The 19,600-nt window shown below is 35.4% G+C and overlaps 1 protein-coding gene across 5 annotated transcripts in view; it reads right to left on the bottom strand.

Moving 5' to 3' along the window:
• Positions 1-19,600, bottom strand: part of SLC4A10 (solute carrier family 4 member 10) — a 189,254-nt gene that overhangs the window by 71,232 nt on the left and 98,422 nt on the right. For 4 of the 5 annotated variants that reach the window (XM_090143851.1, XM_090143852.1, XM_090143850.1 and 1 more), the window contains 2 exons: positions 13,594-13,740; positions 4,343-4,478 (listed from right to left, as the gene is read on the bottom strand). In XM_090143851.1, coding sequence (XP_089999977.1) covers positions 4,343-4,478; positions 13,594-13,740 — 283 coding nt within the window. Of the gene's footprint in view, positions 1-4,342; positions 4,479-9,233; positions 9,368-13,593; positions 13,741-19,600 lie in introns of those variants that run through there. The other variant, XM_090143853.1, reaches the window with a different exon arrangement.

Raw genomic sequence — 19,600 nt, 5'->3', positions numbered from 1 at the left:
GTCAAAAAAAGAAGTGTGCACACTTTACTGTAGACTTGGTTACAGAATTTCAGTACACAGTATGAAGTTTGGAAAGTTACAACACAATCTATTTCATACTCTATTATATTTGCAGCAGACCTACACCTACAATTCACTCAAGATTCAATGTTATTAATGTAACATTACAATCTTTATCAACTTCCACACCAATTTTTCCTTGCCTAGGCTGTCTACAGATTAAAGCAAAGGAAAACAAAACAGAAGTGACAAATGTAAAGATTTTTTTTACCTAGTACCTTTGGGAATTTTGGTCCATTTGAAGATGCATTTCCACTTCTTCATAATCCTGATTTTTTGCCAGTACATTCATTTTCTAATCAGTTACTATTAACAATTTACTTTCTAAACTATGGACAGAGGTTTATTTTCAAAGCAACTTCATTAAAATTCAAACCTAAAAATATTCCTCCTGGTTCCAAAATGTCCATTTTCCTCCTTGTCTGGAAATGAAGTGGTATTCTCCTAAAATTTTCATTTCATATGAGCAAGTAATTGAGATCCAGCAGTTTGACAAATACTTCCTTCAAATTAGCCACTCCTTTTCAGTCACGATAGCAAGCTGCTATAGGACAGATTTGAACATGAATTGCTTTCTTAATACTTGCAATTTTCAACTGCATTACTATATGTTCAATGTCACAAAATCATAGAATCATTTGCATTGGAAGGGGACCTTTAAAGGTGATCGAGTCTGGGCAACTTATTCAAATGTTTCACTACTCTCATCTTAAAAAGGCTTTTTATTATAACCAGTCTAACCAGTAAGCCAGACTTGCGATTCAGTGTGTTCTTTTTTCAGGGTATAACCCATACATCATTCATTCTCTACAGAATTGTACAGGTGGGCCATATCCAAAAATTGTTACATCTATTATATTAGTAGTACTGGCTTTTAATTTTAAATGGTACCCATTTCTTCTAGCTTGAAAATGCAGGAAAAAAATATTTTACCCCCTCTGTACCAACAAAACAAAGTTATTTCTTATTCTTTAGTGACAAATTCCACGGATAGGGCACCTTAAATTAGATCCTTGAGTGGAGGAGGCTATGGTAGCAGTGCACATTTTTGTGCACTAATTAATGTGCAGGAACACTTTTGCTGATTAGAATTGTTAATCAAGAATTGAAAAAAAATGATGAATGGCAAACAGATAGGAGTCTCCTATCTCCTGTAAGAGGAGAAAAACGTCTACAAAATGACTTACTCTTCCAAACAAATGATATAGGAATAGAGCACATTTACATAAAGAACACCAAGCTTTAGTCAAATCTTATCCACAGTTTCTTTTGATATGTTGCTATTTTGATCAAGCAAGAACAAAATGTCTCCAATACTTTTAAAAGTTTGCTCAAGATTTTTAAGGCTAATTTGTGCATGCAATTTTGATCAATCAAAAAAGAGGAAGATACAGATTAATTACCTCAGTCAATCCAAGTCCTTGTTCCAGCAGCCCTTGTAAAATGAATTTAGGACTGCTTAGTCATGTCACTCCCAATAAACACAATAATGACAGAGACAATCTCTGTACCGCTTTATTTGAATTTATCAATCAGGAGCTACAAAGCAGCACAATAAAATAAACAAATACTTCCAATGGTATTTTTCACACAGATTAACCAATTATTATAAGGCTAGTACAGCAACAAACCCAGTGTTTATAATTTTCATAGCATGTTTCTAATCAAATCAGTCTAATCAAGTCCCAGATCAAGCATCAGTATCAAAATAGTACTTTAGATTATCTAAAATTATGTATGCTAAGTGTTCAATTCTGTGTTCTATACAGAGTTGAATATTTCCTTACCTGTATTGTTAACAGTGCTTGTCATCCACAGTAAAACATTATTTATTGTTATTATTTAATATTGGCACCTCATTGTCATTCTGAACATCACCAGCCCTTCTCTCATCGCCATATTAAACATCATCTCATTTCTATCGCTGTACTCTGACATTCTGGAAGCATTCAAAGCCAGGCTGGATGGGCCTTTGAGCAACCTGGTCTAGCCGGAGGTGTCCCTGTCTATAGCAGGGGGTTGGAACTAGATAATCTTAAAGGTCCCTTCCAACGCAAACCATTCTATGATTCTGTTGTGTATTATATACTTATCTATTACTAGAGTAACAATACCTCCAAATTTCTTAACGAGTTTTAACATAACCCTACTTTTTGTCTCATTCAATAACAAGGGTACTCAATAGGAGTAATTCTTTTTATACCTTGTCTCTTTCCTTCACACTGTTTCATCTTCAAGCATGACCTCTTCAATTAGCGCCCTACCCATTAATATAATTTTTGCAATAAAATAGGTTTTAAGTAATAAAATCATTGCTATATCATATCAAAAGGTTTACTAAATTAAAAAATCAGTTCAACTGTTTCTCCTGTCACAAAAATCAATTATCTCATTAAATAGCATCAAGTTAGTCTGATGATACACCACCAAACTTTAATTGATTTTCCATTTAACTCCAAGTCTACCATTACTCCTTCCATCAGATATTGTTCTAAGTCTTGCATATCTCTGAAATCCAAATAACAGGTCCATGTTTGTTCAGACCACTTTTCTTCTTTCTTGAAGAGTGTTGCTATGTTTGTTATAATACAACTCACCTGACAGAATCACAGAAAGATAGCATTTAGTTTGTGTTATTTCAGCTTTCTGCGATATAAAATATTGCACCCTCATATTTGCACAGGTGAAGCACCTTGATTCTCATTTCCATATTGGATACCATCATTTCACTGCCATATTCTACTTTTCTAATAGCTAATCACCGTATGTCAAACGTTGTCCAAAATTTCTGGATCCAAACTAAAAAAGACCATTCACCTGGACCAGTTATTTCTGCATGGCAGCCCCCGCTCTATCTTATTTGTAAGAAGGACATTTTTACTATTTAAGTATTTAAGTTCATAGTCTATCTATCGGTCTTTCAGTTTTTAGTACTTCCTAAACTCCAAAATAGAGTTTTCCTGACTGCTTTTTTCTCACATTCTTCAACAATCTTATCTCTGTTTACCAAATTTTGATTCTTTATTTATCAGATCACAATAGGAAGGGCTGTGCATACAGATCAATTTAAATCCCTTTTTTCTCATTTATTCCTTTCTGTCTATCTTTATTAGCTATTTATCCTAATGAAAGTGGTTACAATATGTCAGAAACATCTCTTTGGTGATTTGCAGAGGAAATTTTTAAGTTGAACCAAAATAGTGGTTACTTTCCTGTTAAAAATAACATATGTCACTGATACTGTTTTTTTTTCCACAAAATAAGCTGATACTGATTAGAGATACATAGGACCTCTTCTAAGAAGTATGAGAATACTGCAAATTACTAATTTGATTAGATTTTCTCTCTGAATACTAATAAGATTATTTAGGAGCACCACTACACTCATTCTGCAGTACAATTCCCATATGAGGATTTTCTACATGTAAAGTTCTATACTTAGATTCTGCCTGCTCCTCTTATGGATGTATAAAGAAAGAGAAGCTCAAAGAAAATTCTGCAGCCCTCTAGGAAAGTAGGAATTTGCAGTAAGACTAAAGGGAAAATGAAGAGCTTAGGCACATAACTTTCCACAAAATCCCTTTGAAAATTTAAATTCTAACGACACCAAAGATGCAGTCCACTGATTTTTGGGCAGCTTTGAAGAATGTTCTCACCAAACGTTGACAGAGAAATATGCAATTAAGTCTCTAAGTAGAAAAATGAAACTAAGCATGTGTGATTTAGGTGCTTGAGGAAGGAAGCATGCAAAAACAAAATTTCTTCTCTAATAATAATTTTTTTCAGCAGAAATGCAATCTAAACAGTTCTTTCTGCATTAATTTAGCAGAAAAAGAAATCCAACATTAAGTCTCAACTGTAATTGTTCAGTGATACCTAGAATACATTTTATTGCTCCAAAATTTATCTTATTCCTTGCTTTAATCTTTTATCAGTTTCTTGATGATTCAAAAATAATACGCTGTTCAAAAATCTATTAAAATGAAGTGCTAAAATATTAATAAAACTAGGAATCCATAATTCATGTATACAGTATGTTTACTTTGATTTTTTTTCCCTGGATATTTATTTTGACCTATATTTCATAAATCCAGATGAAAACATTTGGCTCTAAAAAAACAACAAATGCTGCAGTAATACTAGCAGTCTAAGGATTAAAATTACGATTTTATTTAAGCTCTACATCCAAAATCTGTTCCTGAGCTTGCCACAGCTTTGAAATTATTCCTCAGTATACCAACTGCAGTAGATAATTTAAAAAAAAAAAAAACAAAAAACTTACCTTGCTGTCTCCCTCCACTCAGCATCCTCTCCTTCACGCCAACAAATTTCATCAAGCTCAGTAAAGAGATCATGAGGAATGTGTTCTTCATCATCATCTGTTCCAAGAATAAACTGCACTCTTTGTGATGGAGTATCTGGAAGAAACACAAAAATATCAGATCCAGAACACTATTTTTTCCTCAGAGAAAGAAAATAGTTAGAATTTCACAATAATATCAAGACTTTCTGACACCACTTACTGCTACACACATCATTATGAGAATATTTATACATAAACATTTTCAGATTGAGACCTCAACTTACTGTAAGGTCTAGTCTGCTAATTAAATAAAATCATCTAAAGACAGAACAAGATCTAGAGAAGTATAAACTATTGGAAGTTGGAACAATATCTAATAGTAAAAGAGGCAGCATATTTAGAACTGATAAAAGCAATTTACTCCACTGTCACAAAATAACAGTTTGCCACATTGTAAATCTGCATCTATAGATCTAACTGTCCACAAATTTGGTGAACTGCATTCTTTATTTTACCTAGCAGGAGAAAGAAACAAAAGTCAGCCTCTCTAATGTCTGGGAACTTCTGCCATTGCTTAAACCTTTGAAAACTGCTATATAGTTAGGTTGTTTCATATGAACATGCTTTTGTCTGCTCCAACTTCCCCATTTCATTCTTCCTGTCTCTCATCTACATTTCTGTTATTCCTCTATATTACTTCACAATCCTTCGTTTCAGAACACTCCACATATTTCAAGGACATACTATTCTTCCTTCATGTCACTCAGAAAATTTCTAGAACTCACAGACTACTTTAATGTACTTGTTTATTCAGCTCAAACATTGTAAGTTGAAAACAATAATTTTAAAGCCTACTTATTAATTCACAAAGAAACCCTGGATTAAATACAGGAAAGTAGGTAAACAAAGAAATGGCTCAAGAGCTACTAAAAGCTTTAGGGAACAGAGTGGCAGGAGAAACAGTTAAGGGGACAGAAATTACTTTTAGCAAAAAAGAACAGAAGTAACTTTCACTTCACCCTTTCCCTTGTTGCTTTTTTCTTTTTTTCTTTAACAACATTTCAAGCTTACATTTATTCTAGACTCTCTTTTAAACTCTCTCTACCTACTTATTTATTTGTTAAACTATGACCCTCATATATACACATTGGTACATTCTTACAGAACAATAAAATAAATATAAACAGCAGGGTGTGATCTGAGACTAGAAAGTGCATTCTGGTCAAGAACTGTGCAATTTGTTAACACTATTCTTCAAAAGGAAAAAAAATTTAGCGAGATACCAGCTTAGAAAGGACAAGCACATATGACTACTAACAGATCATGGAAAACAACCTACTTTGGGAAAGAGCTGGACTGAGTGAGAATATGAGAATAAGCACTGCCAAGAACATCCCGTACTCTTGGTAAAATCAGCACCAAGAACTGATTCAGTGATTAACAGGAAGAGCTACTGTTAAATGATATATTAGTGTAATACAGCAGAGCTGAAGTTTTAAAGGATTACAGAAATGATAGAACTGTTTGAGTCGGAATGGACCTTTTAAGATCACCTTGCTCCAACCACCCTGATACAGGCAGGGACACCTCCTGTCGTAAGGTGTCTAGCACCTTATGACAGTTTCAATACTCATGCAAATGCATGTTTTCAATATGTGAAGCAAAACAGGATTTCTGAAGTCAGGAAAGTAACAACAACAGAACAACTTATAGCCACAGTTTGCTCCAAGTCTCCTCTCTAGTAGATTGTTGATTAACAACAGTGACGAATCTGCATAAAGGACAAAAAATGCACTAAGTTCTCTTTTTTTCTGTTAATACAGCAGTGAAACTAGCTGCTAGATTCTGGATACTATTTTTACTACTTGGATTTGCTTATGAATATATATACATTTAGATATGTACATATACACACACAGTTTGATTTGTAATACAGTAATTTTATTTCAAGGACAAAACCCTAACAAAATTATTGCTATTAAACAATAGCAACAAAATAAAAAAATTAGATTTGTTGGTTCTGCTTATAAAACTGAGTTAACAGGATTACACATGCAAGCAATGCCAGATAGATTTGGCTTTTATTCATAGGAGAAATAAATATCAAATGTCATTAATGTGTTATATAGAAAATGAGTAATGTGTGATTCAAAAACACTATGAAAGAATACCTCAATTGCTGACTGTCAAACTGTGATAACTTAATCCTCACTATAAAAGCACAATATTTGCAAAATAGGATACTCAATTTTTCAAGTAAGGAAAACAGAAACTGGTTTGAACACGTCCACGTCTATTTCCGCTTTAAGTAGTAAAGCCAGCTTGAAAAACAAAAAAATCTTCATTTTATTAGCTCTATTTCCAAAAAGCGACGAAAGTAATCTAGATTGAGCTAAAAAAAAAAAAAAAAAAAAAGAGAGAGATTAATTTAATTATTATTTCTATTACTGCAGTTGTTTTATAACAGAGCACAGAGAAATCAGAAGCAACGTGCGCTTTAAGTTGTACAATAAGCAGCTGATGATTATTCCAAGTAAATGGTTCATCTCGCTAGCTCAGAAAATCCTCCAGGACCAGCTGGGACTGGGCAGAAAGCAGTCTGCTGCATGACAGGAGCAGGACTACTGTCAATACCACACTTGTCTGAGCCATCTGAGTCAGGAAAAGCTGAAGCAGTTTTCTATTTGCTGTGGCTACAGAAGCTCATGGGAGCCTACTGCCAAACCCAGCATTTACACTTGGGCTAATGCTCACATCATCCATGTGGCACTCACACAGACACCCACACTGCCTCTGATGCCCCAAATACGTTGCCCATATGAAAACTTAAGGACTGCAGTTTTAAAAATCCATACCTTCACCATCAAAAGGATAGACATTAAGATCTGGCAGATATACTGTTGTAAAAAGCACAAAGTCAAACTGGGATGCAGTACTGCAGAAAGGAAGTGATCCCACAGATACACAAAGATTCCACATAAATATGAGAAGAAACTTCGCAGTGAGAGTAACAGAACACTGGAACAGGCTGCCCAGAGAGGCTGTGAGGTCTCCTCTGGAGACACCTGCCTGGATGCATTCCTGTGTGACCTAATCTAGGTGTTCCTGCTCCGGCAGGGGGATTGGACTAAATGATCATTTGAGGTCCCTTCCAATCCTGATATTCTGTAATACCAGACATACTGATCAGTGTGGACATTATCTTCAGACTGAAGTCATTAATGTCCTTAACGTCCCCAAATCAAAAGAAAGGTATATACACAGACATACCAAAAGCAGCAGGGTAAAAACCAGAGTGGGACATCATTTAATTCCCAGGTGACAATAGCAAACACTGCATTGTGGGACCACATTTGAAAGTAGGCTAGGAAGAACAATGGCCCACATCACCATTCTACCTTGTAAAACACATGTAGGAAAGAATCACGGCCAGGTCAGATGGGCCCTGGGCAGCCTGATCTGGTGCATGGCAACCCTGTCCACTGTAGGTGGTTGGAACTGAATGATTATTAAGGTCCCTTCCAAGCCAAGTCATTCACTGATTCTATGATTCTTAGCCACTCCTTGTAAGCTCAACTCAGAGAAGAACACACTCCACTGCACCACTCAGAGTGAAATGCAGCTCCTCCTCAGTGTGTGCCACAGTTTCTCCCAAGACAAAGTGCCCTGCCATTAGGCAGAATTACATATAGTCTGCCCAAGCCATACCACCAAGACCAAGCAGAATCATAGTCTTGGGTTTGTACCAATTGTATTCCACATTTTCTCCTCTCTGATGAAATCTAAGAACGATACAAAAAAAGTATTTCTGGTAATATTTGTGCTACAGCCTCACTTGTTAGAACAGGATTCTGCATTTCTAATCCTGCTAGGAACCTGAATTTAAGGTCACTATTAGTAGGCTAATACTTTCTAAATTAGTAAGCATTTTAAATATTAAAATATAATTTCCATTAAAGAATTTTGCAGAAGATAGCAAGCATCATAGAAAACATTTAATTCCTACCTCATGTTCTAGTACATTAATACTAAATAAACTGTTTCTGATTGTTCGCTGCATAGGACATGCTGTAGGCAGGGCGTGAACTGGCTTAACATATTGTCATCAATAACAATTTTCTTCAAGTGAAAAGGAAGTGGTGTGAACAATTCAAAAGATCACAGAAAAGATCACCTCACACAAACATTCACTGCCCTCCTGCTCGTGCTCACCAAGAAAGTGGTGAGCGTGGGTTCTTCCCCCACCTCCATCTTGTGCAAATAAGACTTTGCCCTTCTGCTCAGCAATTAGCAAATGGAGTAGTAATTATTTTTTTTATTAGAAATATGATTTTTAAAAAATTACATTACTGAAGTACACACAAATTAGTAAACAGACATACAATACACTTTTGAAAATCTCTTCAAAGACCTTAGAAACTGTCTGTTAGGATGGGATAAAGTATAATCTTGTCCTGTTTTCAGTAAACTATGCTTTCCTCACTTTAATTGTTTTCATTACCCCAGGGCTACGACAAATAACCTTATCTTTTGCATCTCACAACATGGACAATCCCCAAGCTTCTATTTCTCTTACCCAACTCTTAAAACTGCCGTTACGTTACATTATTTTAATCCAGATTTACAGCAATCTGTTCCACAGCCATCTAGAAATTCAGACTTCCAAGTTCAGCAGACAAAGCACAAGGAGGGCAATTCTCCTAACAGCTTTACTGTTTATAAATAAATTAATTTTTTCCATTAACACCCCTTTGAGGTTTGAGATGAGCTACTGAATATAATCAGGTGAGTTCTTTGATTATGCTTTTCCACAAGCCCCTCTACTGAGAGAAATCCCACTCCACACAATTCAAGTTTTTGCTGGTCTTACCTTCAGAACACCTGAAACCTACGTACACTCCTCTGCTCATCTCACTCCCAGGACTCCTTAGCATCCCTTGCCATATCTACTATAATGAGTTACAAGCTTAAATCTCTTTAAAACTAGAGAATTATTAAAGCTAGTTTTCAAGATAGCAAAGCAAAACTGGCACCAGTCCCACTGATATATGCTCTTCTAGAGGACACCACAGGAGGCTGTAATCAAACCCCAGACCCTCACAGCTGCATTCACTTTACCCTCATCAAACCTGTTCTTAACAACATACTACAGAGAGCTGATGTCTTCCTATTCTACCCCATTTTCAAATAGAAAACACTGAAAACTGCCAGTAAAATCAACCTGCATAGCAAGCAAGCAAAAACCTGCCAGCCAAGGGGTAACCTGCACTGCCTTTTCAGTACCACCATAATCAGCAGTGTTGGCTGACAGCATTGTTCCCACTCAGCTTGTGGCCCTGCAGCCTGATGGGGCTGGCCCCCATTACCCTCCCAACAAACAGCACCGAGGAGCTGCTCTAGACTAGAGACAGCTTATTTGACAAATTAGTTTAAACTTGAATCAATTCCTTAACTTAATTCACAGAACAGCCATATACTTGCACCACAAAGAAAACAGTGGAGGAGGGGAGCTTAACACCAGCATGAAACTGGAACCTTGATTACAACAGCTGTGTTTCAGCTGTAACAATAGCCCTGTTCAGCAGAGCAAACAGCATTACTGTACTTTAACTAGAGTGGATAATTTCACTGGATTTCTCTTTTCCTTCTATAAATTATGAGGTGAGATAGTCAAAATCAAGATCTTGTAGTTGCTTAGCTTACAATTCTTATACCCAAAAAACCTTTCCACAAGCAAGCCATGTAATCTGAAAATTATACAAAGGCACATCCTTACAGCAAATGGAAACAACTTGGACAAACTCATACCATCAAGAGGGAACAGACAGGCAGCGAGACACAGATTGTAGAGAAAACAAACAAAAAAAACATTTCCATAAGTATTCTGCACCCCCAAGTGACAGGGCTCACTCCTTTTTAGTCCACTAACTATATAATCTACATTTTATTTGTCTACAAACTTTGAAACTGCACATTTAGAACATTTGGGGTTTTTTTTGAAAAGTGACAGTAAGAGATATATTTTTTTCCAGAAAAGCTTATCAGCTGCCATCCAAATATTCTAAAAATATATATTAAAATCTATGGTCTGCAGAAACAATCCCTCAGAAAGTAGCTGGTAGAGCTTTCTCAGCCACGATTGAAAGGGATTACCTAAAATCTTCCAACTGTGGTCATTACACTGAACACAGGTGTTTCAGAGCCACCTTGATACAAGGAATTTAAACCCTTTGTTTTCCACTAATTGAAAACTAGGTGGGCACCTGTTCAGTACGAGAGGTGGCCTCTGCAGCCCCATGGCATCATGTGCATGCAACCCCTAATGAAACTTCATAGATGAAGTTACAAATTATGCAGCTATAAGTTATGACCCACCACACAGAAAAAAATGCTTTATCTCATACTTAGTGAACTGAAGTTTGGAGCACTTCATGTCTGAATATTTCAGGCCTTTACTTCTTCCAGCATCTGTATTATTCAGTTCTCACACCTTTGGGTTTTATTATGCCTCCCTTTAATACTTTGCAACTTCAAAACACTGCTAATTTATTCTCTTGTATCATAAAAGTCATCCTGTATTTTTCTGACTTACTTTGAAGCACTATTTTCTATAAGCCAGTCTCACAGTGCTTTTTTTCCTATTTCTTTCTTCTTGCACCTGCTTGTTGAAATGCTTTTTCTTTACCATCCTCCCCCCAAATTCCCCAAAATGCAGCCTTCTACTACTCAGTGCGCATGTGTTAAAAGGGGACTATGATGAGAAGGAGTAAAGCATTTCTTTATGTTCGATTAAGTCAGAATGATTAATAAATAAAGGGATTATTTCAGATCTGTTCTCTTAGGTAGCACTGGCCCTCATGCCAAGTTATGCACTGAGAGAATAAAGTGCATTTGTCTTCTTTGCAACTTCCTTGAGCCCCTGGGTACTGTTATAACCTTGTGGCCATGGGCAAGAAGAGATAAGAAGCATTACTGAGGTTTAGTGGATGCAGATTTAGTAAGGGAAGTATCCTTCACTCCCTCTCAGAGAGTAAGTTATACAAAAAAAAAATTTCTTTTTTTTCTATCTAGGTTTTAGCACAAGCTGCTAAAATTTTCCTGCAAGGAAAATCCTCAGCAAAAACAAGAGTGTAGATGCAGACTACCATTAATCCCTGAATAATTTTGTCTGCCTGTAATTCGCTCTGACTGTACTTAACCGCTAAAATGCCATATAATTTTAAGCTTTATGAATGCAAATCTGTTTTGATTTGACCTATGTGGTGTCACATTTATGCTTGGATAGACAGATGCCAAAGCTTAGTAAAAGTTTGGTTCCACGGTCCTGGATAGCTGAAATCCTCAAATTTTACTACTTAGATATTGTTTTAAGGTCAAAAACTGGATATTTCCAGTTTTTTACCAGTGTTTAATAGCTATGCTGTTGGCTCTTTAGAAAGATTATTGTTTATTAAGCATTTCAAAGAGTATCTTCAGCATTCTGGCACTGGAGAAGATCAAGATGTTTTTGGCCTATACCTTGTCTATCCTGGTCATTACAAAAGTAATAATTTTAAGTGCCATGACCTACACACCCTCCACATGGCAGTCACAAGTGAAAACTTGACTTACAAATGTGCAATCTTGCACTTATTTCAAACAAGTGCACCTGCAGACAAGCTGACTAACGTATGCACTTCAAAACCTTTTATATATATGTGTGTGTGTTTATGTATGTATGTATGTATGTATGTATAAATTATTGCCATTCCACTCTTGGAGCCCCCAGAAAACAGGTTAATTTTCAGTTTAAAAAGAACTGTATTCAAGAATACGTGTTATTATTTGCATGCTGTCAAAGACTATTAGACTGAGCCATCTCAGTTTATTTTTGCTTTTGACATCAGGAAGGACACGGGCCTAGGACTCCAGAAGTTAAAAGAACAGAGTTAAGTTTTCTGCCAAAATGCATCACATATTGGCAATTAAATAAAACCAGATGACTCAATAGAATACGCTGCTTCATACTTTAAGACAGCTCACTTTTTGGCTAATGTAACTTTCCATTGTTTCTTTTTAATCTGACATTATATGTTTATATGCAAATTCTTTCTGAAAAACCATTTTAGCATTTTATGAACTCCTGCTGTTTTCCATGAAACTGATTTTAATACAATGCAGAGTCTTCGTGCATTTGAAATGCATTCCAGATGGAAACAATTCAGTCAACATTTTTTCAGTTTTCAAAGCATTTCATATTTACTACATTTGAAAAAGTCTTTACTTTCAGATTCATTTTCAATATGTGAAATATTTGAGCATTTCAAGGTGTTTACTGTACACTTAACTACGAGCATTTACAACCTATTTGCTTCAAAGCAAGTTGATTACGTAATACAAACTTCAGCTTTTAATAACATCTTATAATTTCTATTCTGTAAACTGAAATTACATTGGTACATTTCTCTAATGATTTAAAAACTTTCTCTTGCACACTGACAACTGGTTTCTTATACATGTTTCCATTAAATTTCAGCTCTTATTATAGGCTTGGACATTTCAGCACATGCACTTTTTATTTGTGAAGAGCAAAGAATATTCTCATTTGTCTTGAGACAGAGCTTACCTCATCTACTCATCACCACTGTTTTTTTCCTGTTCTATGTAATGTACTTTTTTATTTAAAAATCTGGAAGTTTTAGGATTTCAATATCACTTGTAAGATTTGTTCATTGAAAGATACTTTTTCCTCTTTGCCTTCACGTGCACAGTAGACTTGTCTCAGAATAGCACTTTACAGTACTATCTAAGGAAAAAAGCACAATCTAGATGATATTTTATCTTAAAGCACTACAGATTCAGTGACATCAGCAGTATTACAAAACTAATTGTAAAGAAGCACAACTGTGTTATGTTTTAGAGGCAAACATTCCAGAGCTTTCATGGAGCACTGCTAGTGCCATAAAGCACTTACCCTCCCTAGGTGGTCATCGCACTTTCTGTAAACACTCATGAACAGACTTCTACAGTTGTAGGGATTAGTGAAGTTTCTTGTGAACTGACCACCTTCGGCTACTGCCATTCATTAGAGGAACAAATCTTGTCTTTTCAGCAGAGACCAGAGAGGCTCTGGTGGGGTTTCCAAAACCCTGCTTCCAGGCCTGTCACAACCACAACAGGGGGACAGTTCTTGCATAGCTGTACTGATGTTTATTGCAAAAACACCTATGCAAAAGTAAAATCTAACTTACCAAAAGGAGGAGATTCTCTTCCGTCTTCTAATCCTGAATCTCGTTCTCTGTCTCTTTTTCTGTGTTTATGTCCACGGTGCCTATGGCGCCTGTGACTTTTTCTTCCACCCAGTGGCACGTGAACGCCAATGAACAATGTTCGATGACCTATAAATAGAAAAAGAGTTACCTTTTAAAAAGAGGCTGTGGCAAAATAACTATACCATCATTAATTATTAATAATTACAATAATTTCTATAATTGCAATGGTATAAATCAGTATAATCATTGTAATATTATTAATTACAATAAAGATGTGTAGAGCCACAGATATACAGCTTCCTGACACAGGACAATATCCCAGTTTGGAAGTCCACATGATACAGTGCCAGATTTAGAAAAAAAAAAACAAAAACTGCATCTTTGCGTGTGAACTTTGATTAAAGACAGGTGTTCTGTAAAATATCTTCCAAAACAGTAATATCTAGACACACAGATCTCTTAGCATTGAACATTTGGTAAAATCGCTGCTTGCCTTGTGTGTGAAGGAACTTTACAAAACTCATTTTTATTTATGAGCCAAACCTTGACAGAATTCTTCGGGGAAATTTACTGAAGAAAGAAGGAAAAAAAAGACTGAAAAAAAAAAAAAAGACAATAAAACACTATAGAAGCTAGACTGCAAAATCTCTATGCAAGTTTATGTGCTCATGTTATAAATATATAGTTGCTAGCTTAGGGTGGTTTTTTTTTTCTTTTTTTCTTTTCCTTTTTTTTTTTTTTTTTTTTTAATAAATGAGAAAGTACATCTTGCCATCCCTGCCATCATCTTTGTGCTTTGAGCCTGAGGAATTTATGTTCCTGATCAAGCCCAAGAGATTTAGCTCCCTCAACTGTGTAGGCTAGCAAATTCTGAGCACAGTTAAACATTCAGAAGGAGAGCACAGGGGAAACATGCAGAAACTATCACAGAACAAAAGGGAAATGAATCATGACTCACTACAGGCTGGTCTCCTACATTTACTCAGCAGAAAGACACAGTCCAGATTACTCATCTCAAATAACATCTATTTTCTCCTTGAAATGAGCATAACATAGCTAGTGGATAATTGCTGCTTTGCTGTAATCATTCAGCACTGTCAATCATCTGAAAAAGGCCAAGAACATTAAGCTAAGGTAGCACATGATCTATTATCTCACGGAGCCTTCAGTGGGGGTAGAAAACACAGCAAGGCAACTATTTGCGATAATACACCAAAGAAATTCAAGGCTAACAGGAATCCTCAGCAGAGACAAAACTAGAAAAGCTGGAGAGCAGGCTCTGGACACTACCTTAGTTTATTTCTTTAACTATATGCATAGAGGAGACTAGAAAGCAGAACCACCAGCTCTGAGAAAACCATTCTTTTAGAGTCAAGACATTTTCCTGAAGCTAAGGCCATAAGGAGAAATTATTTATTTTACCTATCTCATTCCTCTTGCTTATTACATGTAGCTTAAGAAATGATTTAAAGAAAACTACTGCCTTTGGTGTATTCCAAATGCATTATAATCAGTGATGCATGAAACAAAGAAACATGTATTCCATAAAAATAATTCATTAGAAAGATATTGAAAGGCAGCAATAATGTAGTACTTAACACTTTCTTGTTCACTTTCTTCAGTAGAAAAAAAACTTCAAAATAATATTTTGAAAGGATTTTAATCATTTCCACAGGTGCAAATGGATCACTTTTTTAAATTTAGTAATTTAATAATGATGGTTTTTGAAGAAGTGGATATTCTTATCCTAGTTTGTGCTACTTCAGTACTCAGGTGTATTTATGTCAGAAGTGCAGATTCAGGTTCACACTTCACCTCATTTCCCGGCTGAAACCAGGACTTGAATCTAGACTGTTTTCTATTCAATAAACTGGGAAATACCTCTTAAAATGCCAAGTGTCTGAAGAGCAAGATAATTTTCTCAATGCAGACTGAATTAGTTCATGCTGAAGAGAAACTGAAGCCAGAAACTGATATGAATTACCAGTAAAAAACAAAATTGATTCCTTCTGTGCAAATGTAGAGGCCAAGGAATAATTTCAACATACAAGGGAATCCATGTCCTTGTAATGAGGTACACTCAAATAAGAGGAAAAAGAAAAAAAAAAAAAGAAAGAAAGAAATGCACAGGGGAAATAGTTTTCTATAGAGAAATGGTGGAGCAAAAGTAAAAAATCTGAGTAAGTAGTTTGCTTTAATAAAAGAGCAAATATAGAGGGAAAAAAGAAGAAAAAGAAGATCAGCTGGGAACAAATGATGAATTCCAAATGATGAATAGAATTCTAAATAATGAATTCTAAACTGCTGGCAAAATGACAGTAAGCAATAAAAGTTGGGGGGAAGGAAAAAGAAACTAAATACAATCAATGAGATGATCTTATTTTTGATGATACAGCTGATAAAATTTAGAATCAGAACATAAGCTACCTTTTCTTGTTCAAGTAGACTAAGATATTAATAAAAAATTGTTTCTGGTGAGATGTACATGTTTCCCAAGCCCAGTATGCCAACGACAACACTATCTCGCAGGCTCCAGTATGGAGCAGGACAGTTCCTCTGATGGACTTCTTGTTGCCTTAACTCTGGAGATGTGCATCTATACCTGTTCCAGTGAAGTTCTTCAATACATTTTTTTTTCTCCCTGAAGAATTATACCACTTGAACATGAAAGTAATTTGAAGATGAGCATAATTAAGAACTATGCTTAATATAAAATTTATAACAGAAATACAAAGTTAACTTTTATATCAACACTCTAGAGGAAGGACTTTTTCCAAAGCAACATTTTACCCAACATTTTACATTTTAAGAGAAACTTTAAAAGATTTGCTTTTATTCCCAACACCATATGCAAATTCCAACAATAAACTGGACTCCATCATTTTAATGCTGGATACAAAAGCAGCTATTTTATGCACTTTTATGAATACATGTTGTGAATAATGCCTGAACATCACAAAATTACATGGGAAAATTCCAAATAACACCAAGGGAATCACATTTTTTCAAAGTGGATGGGACCCAGGGTAAACTGACCTAGTAGGTGGCATCCCTGCCCACAGCAGGGATGTTGGAATTAGATGGACTTTAAGGTTCCTTCCAATCCAAGCCATTCTATGCAATGCTAGGTAAAGAAGCTTGTTGGTTGTTAGGTTTGTTACAGACATTGTTATACCTTCAACATCTATATTATTCCTATTTATCCTTAGTTAGTTGGCTTTGGTGTACTGATCTCAGCTGGAACAGAATTGATTTTCTTCATAGTGGCTGGTGTGACGCTATATTTTGGCTCTGGGAGAAAAGTGATGCTGATAATACACAGAAGCTTTAGTTGTTGCTGAGCAGCAACGAACAGAGACAAAGATGCTTCAGCTTCTCACGTAAGCCTGACAGCAAGAGGACTGAGGACGCACAAATTGCTGGGACAGGACAGAACCAGGACAGCTAAACTGGCTAAGGGGGATCTTCCATACCATATGACATCATGTGAAACTACAGAGCTGGGGAGAGTTGGCCAGGGAGGCAGCTGCTGCTTGGCAGCTGGCTGGCATCAGTCAGCAAGTGGTGAGCAAATGCATTGTGCATCATTTCTTTTGTAAATATATACTTATATCTATATATCTTTATATATATATGCACACACAAACACTATATGTATACGTATATACAAAGCATATATATATTAAATACACAAACACATATATATATATTTTAAGGTTAGGATATACTACCATTATTTTTCCTTTCTTTTTCTGTCTTAGAGAATAGATTTTTGTTTTCTATCTTTTTTTGTTTTTGTTTGTTTGTTGTTTGTTTGTTTGTTTGTTTTTGAGTTCTCTCATCCATCCTGCTTGAGGAAGCAGGGTGGAGTAAGCAAAGAGCTCAGCAAAGTGTACTGAGTTGTCTGCCAGGTTAAACCACAACAATTGGTTTGGTTTTCCTCTGCCATTTTCTTATGCACTGTCCTGCAATGATAAAAGCCTAAGAAAAGAAAACCATTTTTTTATTCTGTACTTCTGTGCATGTGTGCACAGATACCTACTCATAGTCAGGTCCAGGGAAATACATACGGATGAAATGCACTCAAGTACACACATGCAGATTTGTGGTTTGGGAGAGAGTTAAGAGGTTAGCCTATTGTTTTTTTCTAGAATAAAAAGCAGCTATAATAGATGAAAAAGGATTTATCCTACTAATACTTATTTTAAAATAAATAAATTTTATACAAATTTATTCCTCTCCATATTTCAAATTAAAAAAATCAAAATTAATTTAGACATCAGTGAGCCATAAGATTTATCTGTGTTTCTAAGCCTTTTCAGCTAACCTTACATTAACATCAACCAAATTTTATCATGGAAGGAATGGTTTTTTTCGTGCAAAAACACAAGATGAACTAAAATGTTAATTTATTTCTTATGTGCTAATAGGAAAACTAAACATAAGTAAAAAATGTTTTAAGCATTAGGACTTAGATGCAAACCAATTTTTAAAAATGAACTTCTGAGAAATTACTTTAATATTCAAAGTTTATTTACAATCTGAAAGCTTATTAAAGAAATACAGTAGATTGAATTGACCTATTCTGCAATGTCACCTTAATGCAGTGCCAGAAATGCACTATATATATCATTCCACTATATATATAAATTTACTCAAAGAAAAAAAAGATTGTTCTTAATCGACTTGCACATACCTAAGGAATAAAATCTAGAATATAATTTTAAATCTTTGCTTTGATAGGAAAGAAGGCTTTGGCTCCATGAAATTTACCTTCAAAGCATTAAAACACTCCTTAAGCAAAATATCTAAAGTATTAAAGAAATAATAAGCCTTATTATAATGTGTTCTTTTGAGTTTTATAGAATTATATTAATAAATCCAACTTGCGTTACAAAAGATTTTAAAATTATAATTAAGTTCAGAGAGCATATAAGCATACATAAAATCAAGATTTCCTCTAAATTTTTGAACATAAAGGGGGTATTATTTTGCTGTAAATATCTGCCCTTCCTCTCTATTATTGCCCTAGAAAAGACAGAAATGAAACATGTATTATTAATATAAAAATGTCTTGCAGAGACATTTCCAAAATAAAATCTAAGTAGAATTGTTATTTAGGATTGCTGTATTCCACAGAAGAAATTTTCCATTACACATAAATTTTATTTCAAGATCCAGTAGCAAATTAACTATTTAAAAAGGCAACTTCAGGAAAGCAAACATTGTCTGCAAAGCCTTTGAAAATGACAGACGTAAAAATGGTTTTCAAAACCTGGATTTCTAAATTCTGAATTTTTAAAACTGAAGGCTGTTTAAGCTCTTAACTTATTCATGAACTAAATAGAAAGGAAATAAACGTAGTGGGATTTCTAGGACTTTGACAACATATATCCCATTTAATTAATGGCATTCAATGGCATAACATGAAATAGTGGGAATGAGAAATAGCATTACAATTATCTGAATGGATGTAACTTTGCAAGAGACAATGGAGATGGAGAGAAAGGAATTTAGCTGCCTCCCTTAATTTAGATAAATCAGTATCTTTTTAACAGGATACTGAGTGTGCAAACATTTTTTTGCCCAAGTGCCTCCCACATTCCTTCCAAATAATTTCACCCAGAAAACACGCACCAATTTGGTAGTCAGAACACACATATAAGGTACATTCACCTCCCTTCTTTTCCCCATCAGGAGAGGCTACATGTGTCCCCATGTCACAGCAAGCATTTGGGACTCAAATGTGTATTTCAGTGAACAGCCAAGCTGGTATCTGTTGCATGCAAAGGAGATGCCCTGCCATGGATCAGGACATCCACGAGCTCCAAGTACTCATGGGACACCTGCCTCTGCTTCTCAACACTATTCAAACCAGACTTGGGCTCCTGCCAAGACCCAGCTCACAGGCTCATGGGCACAATGGACAGGGGCAGATGGCTCTTGACACATTTCCAGAAAGAGAGCAAAAGCAGGCTTTTGTGAC

The sequence above is a fragment of the Phasianus colchicus genome, chromosome 7 (assembly GCF_987193195.1).
Source record: "Phasianus colchicus chromosome 7, bPhaCol1.hap1.1, whole genome shotgun sequence".
NCBI classification, from domain to species: Eukaryota; Metazoa; Chordata; class Aves; order Galliformes; family Phasianidae; genus Phasianus; species Phasianus colchicus.
The sequence above is the reverse complement of the archived record's forward strand: the minus strand, read 5'-3'. Positions and strand labels throughout refer to the sequence as shown.